The 10,272-nt window shown below is 37.9% G+C and overlaps 1 protein-coding gene across 1 annotated transcript; it reads left to right on the forward strand.

Annotated features, from left to right (window-relative positions):
• Window positions 1-690: 690 nt before the first annotated feature.
• On the forward strand, window positions 691-7,996 carry LOC113359950. The gene is made up of 37 exons (XM_026603508.1): window positions 691-1,005; window positions 1,098-1,160; window positions 1,496-1,585; window positions 1,683-1,742; window positions 1,833-1,898; window positions 2,018-2,083; window positions 2,188-2,263; window positions 2,405-2,469; window positions 2,570-2,662; window positions 2,749-2,829; window positions 2,926-3,010; window positions 3,118-3,161; window positions 3,239-3,301; window positions 3,393-3,452; window positions 3,540-3,593; window positions 3,680-3,739; window positions 3,828-3,942; window positions 4,030-4,141; window positions 4,396-4,420; window positions 4,515-4,853; window positions 4,991-5,053; window positions 5,163-5,252; window positions 5,386-5,445; window positions 5,527-5,592; window positions 5,702-5,767; window positions 5,846-5,921; window positions 5,996-6,060; window positions 6,143-6,235; window positions 6,304-6,384; window positions 6,479-6,563; window positions 6,646-6,692; window positions 6,781-6,843; window positions 6,932-6,991; window positions 7,108-7,161; window positions 7,322-7,381; window positions 7,475-7,589; window positions 7,690-7,996. The coding sequence occupies exons 1-37, from the start codon at window positions 853-855 to the stop codon at window positions 7,818-7,820; spliced, it is 3,045 nt and encodes a 1,014-aa protein (XP_026459293.1). The 5' UTR covers window positions 691-852; the 3' UTR covers window positions 7,821-7,996.
• Window positions 7,997-10,272: the final 2,276 nt, after the last annotated feature.

The raw sequence follows: 10,272 nt of genomic DNA on the forward strand, positions 1-10,272 counted from the left end.
TCGGGCGATGAGTGATGTTCCTTCCGAGATGGTAAGCGGAGCTTAGTAAAATATTTTCTCGACGTTCTCCTGTTCTTTGTTGGTCGTTGGTGAGTTGTGGCCGATACCGTCCTTTATCCTGACCCGATACCATTAGTCCCGAGTCTTACTTTGACCAGATTCTTCTTATCTTCTGAACGACCTTGTCAGAGCATTTATTACTCTAGTACTTGACAGGCATCACATCCGAGTTTTACCTTTACACGTACTGTCTTCACGAGTTCTCTTGATGCCTCTTTCCTCGTGCCGGGCCTAGATAGGATGATTGGGTACTTCACACTTTCTTTATTATTGGTGGGTCTTTGCCTAGGATCGCTCCACCTAGACCCGTGGATTATTTACACCTACGGCCACATTAGGTAGTGTTTGTTGCTAAGACTTAGTTTACGACAGTGCTTGCTCTACTCCAACTCTACTTTGATTCATCCATGTTTAGCTGAGTGAACTCCCGATTCTAAATTTAGTCAAACAAAATGAATCTACCATAGCAGCCTTGGATATAATGAGCAAATGTTTCACCCGCCAGAGAAACGGATAAAAACAAACAAGAGCATGTTAGAATTGTCAAAAATGGGTCCCACGAATCACAAAGACCCACCAGATAATACATGTGTAGTGTACACTCGTCGTAACCATTTGTCTTTCTTTCTAGAAGACAAGAAAGCAAGATTCTCAAGTAACTAAATTGCTTAATAATTTTCCACTTTTGATCTCTCATTTCATGTTTTTCTCATCTTAGATTGAATCACAAATCTAATCTAGCAGTACTAGTTGTAGGACTCCTCAAGAAGTGTGAATAAGCCAGTAAGTAATATGGCAGAAGAGATGAGAGAACCACTTATTCAACAACACCATGATCATCAAGGAGAAGAAAATGGGAAACAAAGAGACAACAAAGAAAGCTTATGGATGGTTTACTTGAGTACTTTTGTTGCTGTTTGGGGTTCTTTTGAATTCGGTACTTGTGTAAGTAATAATCATTTTAATTAATCATTGGAATTTCAGCTATATTGTATTTTTCTGTGAAATTAGTAATGTTTGTTTTTTTATATGTGTAGGCAGGGTATTCATCGCCAACTCAGGCTGCGATCACAGACGAGCTCAATCTGTCTTTAGCCGAGGTTTGGGTTTCCAAAGGCTTGTTTCCTTGTTAAATTCCTTGATGTATCCTTAGAAATTAGTAATGTGTAATGAGCCCATATATTTATTGAATATTAATTGAGAGATTTTGGAATCTTGCTTTGCATGTAAAAATTATTGGCCAAGAACTAGAGAAAAGTTGAAATTGGTAATTGGTTTGTGATAAGAACTTTACTAGGAGGGCATACACTTGTATATTTAGCTAGTCGAGTAGCGGAAAACAGAAAAATTAAGTAATGGATCCTAAATGATGATAGTGACGGATAATTTGTTGTGATTTGTGACTTGCAATTTTTTTTGTTCTTTCTGTTTTCAGTACTCAGTTTTTGGCTCCATTTTGACAATTGGTGCAATGATTGGTGCAATTACAAGTGGGTTGATTGCTGATTTCATTGGCCGGAAAGGGGTAAGAAATACTAGTAACCCATACCCAAGTTAATATTTGAGTTTACTGATTTTATTTAAGTTGTAACGGGTCAAATTCATTTTCACGGAAATTGCAGGCATTGAGAACATCGGCTGCTTCTTGTGTTGCAGGATGGCTTGCTATATACTTCGCTAAGGTTTGCTTGACAATTTCTTCTAACTTCCATCTTCACATGTAGCTACATTTTGCAAGTTTTATTAGATGATTTTTTACCTCTTATTTAAAGGGTGCATCGGCCCTTGACATTGGAAGACTTGCCACGGGATATGGGATGGGAGTCTTTTCTTATGTGGTATGTTTTTCCTTTTTCATTACAGTAAACATTCATGATAAGGTGCACCTGAATTATAAAAATAGTTCTTAAGAATCCTTGTTATTTGATGTTGTAACACAAATAAATGGGTGGAACAGGTACCTGTTTTTATAGCTGAAATTGCACCCAAAAATATTCGAGGAGCCTTGACAACATTAAATCAGGTTCAGACCTTAGACACAACTTTTCACTGAACTAATCTGAGAAAAGAATTACAAGACATGTGAAGTACTGAAGAAGTTTACATTACTTTCTACTTGTTCTGCAGTTAATGATTACCTGCGGAGTTTCTGCTTCATTTCTGATAGGGACGCTTATGCCATGGCGCGAACTAGCCTTATCTTGTAAAATCATCTAACTTTAGCAATTTTCTAATTAAATTATCAATGAATCCTTGTAAGCAAAGAGGAAAATTTCTTAAGACAGGGGTCTATTGGGTGCAATAGTACTGTGAAAAGCAACTGAAAATTGAATTCGTATTGCAGCACTAATACCTTGCGCCATTATGCTTGTGGGTCTATTTTTCATTCCAGAATCACCTAGATGGCTGGTATGCACTTACAACCAAGAAGTTCATTTTAATTGTGTTACTGTACAAAGTAAGCGATAATGAAATCACGCAAGTATTTATAGACTGACGATAAATGTAGGCCAAGATTGGAAAACGAAAAGAGTTTGAAGGAGCACTTCAAAAGCTTCGGGGAAAGGAAGCTGATATTTCCGATGAAGTGGCCGAAATCCAGGTTAGTCTTATTTAAACATTCAACTCTCCTAATAATTGGTCTCAAAATAGATATGATGAACTGACAAATGCACTGTTGCTTGTCAGGATTACATAGAAACTCTTCAAAAACTCCCACAGGCCAGAATATGGGATTTGTTTCAGAAAAGATACTTGCGTTCAGTCACTGTTAGCATCTCTCCCGAATAACTCTTATTGAATTTGGTTAAGCACTTCTTAAGAACCTACAGCTTTAATGCGCCTCATGCTTCCTTTGACAATCAGATTGGAGTTGGATTGATGGTGTGTCAACAATTTGGAGGAATAAATGGAATAGTTTTCTACCTAAGCCAAATATTCGTGTCCGCAGGTAAACTAACGTAAAGCACAATAGAAACCATTAAAGAAACATCATTTACCTTTCAGGTTCTTTTATTACTCATGGTTTTCATCATCAATCTTTATGTATCCTTTCAGGATTTCCGGCTGATGTTGGAACTAGTATCTACGCTGTTCTTCAGGTTTGCACTCTTCCTTTTTACAAATCTGAACATTCCATTTCCTCTCCAATACTGCTACGGATTATCCTGTTTTGCAGATTGTGGTAACTGCCCTGGGTGCAAGCTTAATAGATAGAGCTGGAAGACGGGCACTTCTACTGGTAAGCTGTCGAATTAGTAAGATTCTGTTACCATGAAAATCATAATACTGTTCACACCTAATTTATTTTATTTTATTTTATTTTGTTGTAGGTCTCAGCAACAGGATTGGTTGTTGGTTGCCTCCTAACTGGAATTGCATTCTATATGAAGGTAGTAGCTAAACTATTTTTCTAACAAACAAGAATCTTCATGGCGAATTTTTTTTTTTGTTCTGAATCTCGACATTATGTGAATCAGGACCATGATTTGCTGCTCAATGCAGTACCAGCCCTCACTGTGACAGGAATACTGGTATGATTGATAAAACTTAACGCTTCGCTAAGCACGTCTTTTGTACTCTCGATATAAAGTTATTCATATGTGTGGAACGAACAAAGGTGTACATCGGATCGTTCTCGGTAGGAATGGGTGCAGTTCCATGGGTTGTAATGTCTGAGGTAATTTCGAACTTCTTAAAATCGTTCATCCCATTTTTATCAACACATTAAGCAAGAGGTTGCAATTACGCATCCATTTCTCTTGCAGGTTTTTCCAATAAATGTTAAAGGGGTAGCTGGAAGTCTAGCGACGTTAGTGAACTGGTTTGGTTCATGGGTGGTTTCCTACACATTCAATTATCTCATGAGTTGGAGCTCTTCTGGTAAGTAGTCTCCATTTTCAAACTAGTGAAACCAAACTTTTAAAACACTAAGCACTCATCATTACTTGTTTTGTGTGTGAATTGTAGGTACATTTATCATATACGCTGTGGTTAACGGACTAGCAATAGTATTTATCGCCATGTTAGTACCTGAAACAAAGGGAAGAACTCTAGAAGAGATTCAAGCTGCCATCAACAAGTCCTGAAGATGAAAACTAAAAGCAAGTTAGTCGATGAACAGTCACGAGCACTTGTTTCGTTTATTTTGTCCAAAGTAAACAAAAATGTTCACTCAAAGAATGATTAATTAGCATTCACTCCCAAGTTATTCTTAATAGTATCATTCAAATTTTTATTCATATTGTAATCCAAATTCAAGCCAAATGCACTTGTTCAGATTAATCAACAGGTTGATATTCATAATGGGCTCATAAGGTTATCCATGTTCTGAAGTTATCAATCAGAACAAAATCTCAATGTAAAAATTCTGACTTACAGGTATACTTATACTGTTGTAAAGGAGTATGACATAAAAGAGTAGACCCTAGAGAGATAGTGGAATGATCACCTAGGATGCATTAACTTTTGCTTGGCTTTCCAACTACTACTCTGTTTGTTCTGTTCTTGTCTTTTGTGCTGTGGGTCATTTCCTTGCTTGTCCTTCTCTCCCTCTCTGTCTCTCTAGATTTCACATCTGGGTTTCTCTCCTGCAATTTATCTGTCTTTTTTCTCCTGGTTTTCAGAAAATGGAAGAAGTAATCATGGAAGAAGGAGAGATGGAGACACCTTTGATTCCCACAAAACACAGGAAACAGCATCAACAGGAATCTCCTCCATGTTCAGACTCCATTGGAGTAGTGGTTCTTGGCACTTTTGTTGCTGTTTCTGGATCTTATATCTTTGGCTCTGCTGTAAGTTCTCTCTCTTTCTCTGGACTACACTTGGGAAACTGTTTCTGTTTCTTCTATACTTCTTCCACAGTGGGAACTGTACTAGTCCAGTTTAAGCTTAATCAATTTAAGTATTGTATGTTTTGTTACATTATCAGATAGGATATTCATCACCAACACAGTATGGGATTATGAATGAACTTGACCTTTCCTTAGCAGAGGTAATTCATTAATTTCCAATTCTATCTCATACTAATGAAGTTTTTACGGAAACGACTATCACCATCGAATTTAAGTTTTCATGTCTTGTGGTTTATCTATTTTATGCAGTACTCGTTTTTCGGTTCAATTTTAACAATCGGAGCAATGATAGGTGCCATAATGAGTGGCCGCATAGCGGATGTCCTCGGACGTAGGGGTGTACGTACTTTTTATGATGTTTATTGAATCATCTCTGGTTTTAGTACGCAAATGTAACTTCAAAAACTTTACCATCTCTTTCGTTTTTGTTTTGATCTCTACATAAATGTGTTCATTTTTGCATTGGATGTAGGCTATGTGGGTTGCCGATATATTTTGCATTATTGGTTGGCTCGCAATACTCTTTTCAAAGGTTCGTAATATAAACTACATGAGCATGTTTAGTATGGGACAACTCGTTTTTATGCAAGTTGAATTTTTGTTGTTGTTGAAGGGCGCTTGGATGCTCGACATTGGAAGACTGTCGATGGGATATGGAATAGGGCTTCTCTCTTATGTGGTAATTCAATATTTTGTTTCATAAATCCTTATAGAGTTCATTACATATACACAGATTATCCAATTTGTTCGTAAAAATAGAAAGGTGATAAATAGCGAATGTTGTGCAGGTTCCTGTGTATATAGCTGAAATAACACCCAAGAATCTTCGAGGAGCGTTTACTACAGTTAATCAGGTGAACTACAAACAAAGTGGAGTTTGTTTTTGCTTTTGTTTTGTGCAAGTGCTTATACATCAGCCTTTGAATTTTCAGTTGATGATATGCATTGGCGCATCCCTTACCTTTCTATTTGGAACAATGGTCACATGGCGCACTCTAGCACTAATTGGTAAGTTTCTGCAGTCATCCTTTATAGATTGTAATGAAAACCTTTGCTAATTCAGGATGGGACTTAATCTACAGGAACCATTCCGTGCCTAGTACAATTTATAGGGCTCATCTTCATTCCTGAATCTCCTAGATGGCTGGTTAGTCAGATGTCAAGTTGTGTTAAAATGTATATTTTAAAGTTTATGCATTATTAAGTCCTAGGACTTTGAATTGTCACAGGCAAAAGTGGGTAAAGTGGAAGATTTTGAATTCTCCCTTCGACGTCTTCGGGGAAACAATGCCAATATATCTGAAGAAGCTGAAGAAATCAGAGTATGTCTACGACCAGGCTAATTAGTTTTGAAGAATAATGCAGATTCTGAGTACCTTGCTGTCCACAGGATTATACCGAGACCATTCAGCGACTACCAAAAGCCAAAACCTTGGACTTGTTTCAGAGAAAATATGCTCATTCGCTCATTGTGAGCTTTCTTTCGCATACTAGTTCTCCATTCCAATTAATAAACCTTACAATACTTGTCTGAATCTTATATGTTGGTCTTGCTTTTGAATTAGGTTGGAGTTGGATTAATGGTCCTACAACAATTTGGAGGTGTTAATGGAATTGCATTTTACGCGAGTTCAATTTTCGTTTCGGCGGGTAAGTAACAACTGATCTTCAACTAAATGCAATCAATTGTTATTGAAGTCACACTCCTATCTTGTGGTCCTCTTTTTGCTAGGTTTTTCTTCGGGTAATGTTGGAACTATAGCAATGGTTGCAGTTCAGGTCATTTCATTTCTCTTAACACTAGTTCAAATTCGAAATTCATTTGTCATTTCATTTTCTTTAACCAAGTGTTATTTACTTTATGCAGATACCCATGCAAATATTAGGTGTACTTTTAATGGATAAATCCGGGAGAAGACCACTTCTTATGGTATGATATCTCTAGTTTCATTCAGATTATTAGATTCTGACATTGACGGAGTAAACATAACTCGTGTTTTATCTACAACGATTGCTAGATTTCTGCAGCTGGAACTTGCTTGGGTTGTTTCCTAGCAGGATTGTCGTTTCTCTTGCAGGTATGTTCAGGAAAAAGGGTCTCATGTACTCTTCATTAATGATGTTTACAGTTTTTCGTATTTTGGATGATCCTGTTTTGCTTTTCTCAAGTAGTGAAGTACTTTCTCACAAGCAGGGTAGCCAATTCCCTAAAGAGCTGAGTCCAACATTGGCCCTTACGGGCATTCTGGTATGCCCATTTCAGCTTCTTCTTTTTTCTTGTTCGTAATTGGAATAAGAATTACTACACAGCACCATATCCAAATAAACTAGACCACAAAAAATAAAAAAAAATCAATGGGTTAAAATTTGCTAATTAACCACAAACGTTATGTGACTTGTGAATTTAGGTGTACACAGGATCTTTCTCATTAGGCATGGGTGGGATACCATGGGTTATTATGTCCGAGGTAATGTAACTGCATTCTTTCTGGTATAAAATTTCTGAATTGCGAAATGAACGAGCCAAATGAACATGAATTTATGAATTTTGCCACATCCAGATATTTCCAATAAACATGAAAGGCACAGCAGGGTCCCTAGTGACCTTAGTAAGCTGGTTTGGTTCTTGGATTGTTTCATACGCTTTCAACTTTCTCATGGAGTGGAATTCAGCAGGTTATTACACTTCACTACTATTTTATCCTGCTTCTTGCGCTATTTTTATCCTGTTTCGAGGAATTGAAGTCGGCTCCCCATTACTTTTATCTTTCTGTAGGTACATTCTTCATATTTTCAAGCATTTGTGGCTTGACCATTCTCTTTGTAGCAAAGCTGGTTCCAGAAACTATGGGTCTAACACTGGAAGAAATACAAGCCTCTATGAATCCATTCTCGACTGCGAAATAGAATTGTTTAAGGTGTGTTTAACATGATAACAATGATCTGATTAAGGTAGAAACAACAAGGTCTCCCCCTCTTGTACTGCATTTATTGTAACATATAGAGCTTAAACACCGCAATGTTCTCATTCGCGAATGTACCTGGTTTTAACTTCTAAGACCATGTGAAACATCATTGAGCCAGCACATTGACAACAGCTTCAAGGCCGTCCAGTCGACAGTACCTACAGTTTTATTATCCTTCCCCAATCAAAATGGTCAGGGATGGGCGCAGTTGGAATCTTTATGGGTACGGATTTGTTCGTCTTTCGATTATAGCAAGAGATACGGCCATCATGTGATTGTATGAAGATGAAATCTGTCTCAGTAAGAGCTACAATGGAAGAACCTGGACATACATAATCGTAAGGTATCAAAACCTTCTCATCTCTCCATCTCATGTGGCCATCCTTAGATAGTTCATGACATATCCATAAAGAAGAAGTCTGCTGCTCATCTGGTGTACTCATTAAAATAGCTACATTCCCATCAATTTCCATCATTACCGACCGAACTTGTTGTAAAGAATCCGGCAAGTCTTTCTTGAGACGCCTACCTAATGGAGTGTAGGCGAATTCTTCCGTTCCAACATCAAACTCAAGTATATATTCAATTCTTTTCATATAGAGAGGTCCATCCACAAAGGCAAACCTTCCTCCGCTAGAGTAGGCGGGCGGGGCATCAACCAACTCTCTCCATGCGTGATCCCCAACTGTCAAGACCTCCACAACCAGAGTCTCATTGTCAGTCTTCTTCAGCAAACATTTTGTCCATATGACTTCATGTTTCTTGCTTTGTGGATCAAATCCTAAAGCGATGGACTCAACTTGGCACCTAGCTTTTCCTCCTCCGTATACTTCCCGAGTGGTGGTTGTTTCAATCCAAGGTGACGTATTACGGGTGGTGGGATTATACAAGAGAGATGCATCCTTTAAGGGAGTGGTAATACATACCACACCCTCCACCGCTTGTCTTGGTAAGATGTAGGGACCAAGACGATGCTGTAATGCCAATCTCCTAATACTAGCAGCAGTTGTGAAATTAATAATTCCTTCTCCTCCGCCACGGTGGTGCTGGATATATAACAGTGATCTCCTGAAGGTTGTCAATTCCTCTACTTCTTGTAGGAGTCTCTGCTGCTCGTCCACTTGAAGCTTTCTATCCTGCAACTCAACATCTTCTCTATCTTTTCTTATTCTATCTATTAATCCAGGGGATGCAGTAAAAACAGTTCTAACCACTGGAGACCAATAAGGTATAATAGTTGATGTTCGATGTGTTAGTCCAGGGGATACAAAAGCACGGCCAATGATCGAAAATTCTTGAGGATTCATAAAAATCTTTCTCGCCATTGCTTTTGTCGCCATCTATCTCTTAATCGGCAGCTCTTACGTTTTGCATTATCGCCCCATTATATGGTTAAAAGTCTGTTACAAGTCATGCGGGTCCACCTTTTGCGGGACCGGGTCCCAAACTGTGGCTGAAGTCCGAACACTCGGGAATCCGTTTATATAATCCATGTCAGATACCTTTTTTTTACGCAAAATTGGTTAAAAAGACCAAAATCAATAATTCCTAGATGAAATGGACAGTTAGATTTTGATACTGTTTAAATGGACAAAAATGTAAATATAGGCAGGATGTAACCAGTTTCATCGTGCCCATTTTCAAATATTTTTTCTTACTTTTAGTTTACACAGGATGTATCCAGTTTTATCCTTGCTATTTTTTAAATTTAAGCTAGGATAAAACCTTACTATTTTTTTTTGGCCATTCCACCCAAACTATTTTTTACTCGTCCATTTGAACCTTGATTTAAAAATATTTGGACAAATGACCCATTTTCCGTTTTTCTTAAGATTCCTTTACGAATTCCTTTACCATTTGTGTAAGAGCATCTCCAACGGATCCTCCGGTTTTTCCTACGCTTTTTTTTTCTTTTTTTTTTTTTTTTTTGCTAAAAACACACCATGGGATTAACAAAGAAGAGAATTACAAACAACATTCAAGTTCTCCTTCCTCACAAGTGAGTTCAAAAAAGAGGGATAGAAGACCCAAAGACCCTTAAGACTGAAATTTCTAGCTCTACGGTCAAGCCGATCTGCTAGATGGTTTTTCACATGATTTACAAACACAACTTTAAAGGAGCAAGAACTAGAAATTAAAACCCGACACTGATTGAGAAGATCTTCACTTCTCCAAGCAATATTAGAGCTGACTCCATTCACATAATCCACCAGTTGGAGACAATCACTAAAAAAAGCAACTTTGGAAAGATTCATCTCTTCTGCCCAAGAGATCGCCAAAATGAGAGCAGCAGCTGCAGCAGCTTCAGCACCTACTGCATCTAGAATCAAGCCAAAGTCCGAGCGAGAACTCTTTAATTTTCCTGAAATACCACACCAGATAACTCCCAAACC

Source organism: Papaver somniferum, chromosome 3 (assembly GCF_003573695.1).
Source record: "Papaver somniferum cultivar HN1 chromosome 3, ASM357369v1, whole genome shotgun sequence".
NCBI lineage: Eukaryota > Viridiplantae > Streptophyta > Magnoliopsida > Ranunculales > Papaveraceae > Papaver > Papaver somniferum.

Coding starts and splice junctions, on each gene's coding strand:
- LOC113359950 (XM_026603508.1), top strand. CDS start 853: ATGGCAGAAGAGATGAGAGAACCACTTATTCAACAACACCATGATCAT. Junction 5,446..5,526: donor TCGCAATACTCTTTTCAAAG/GTTCGTAATATA, acceptor TTGTTGTTGAAG/GGCGCTTGGATGCTCGACAT. Junction 6,844..6,931: donor GGAGAAGACCACTTCTTATG/GTATGATATCTC, acceptor AACGATTGCTAG/ATTTCTGCAGCTGGAACTTG.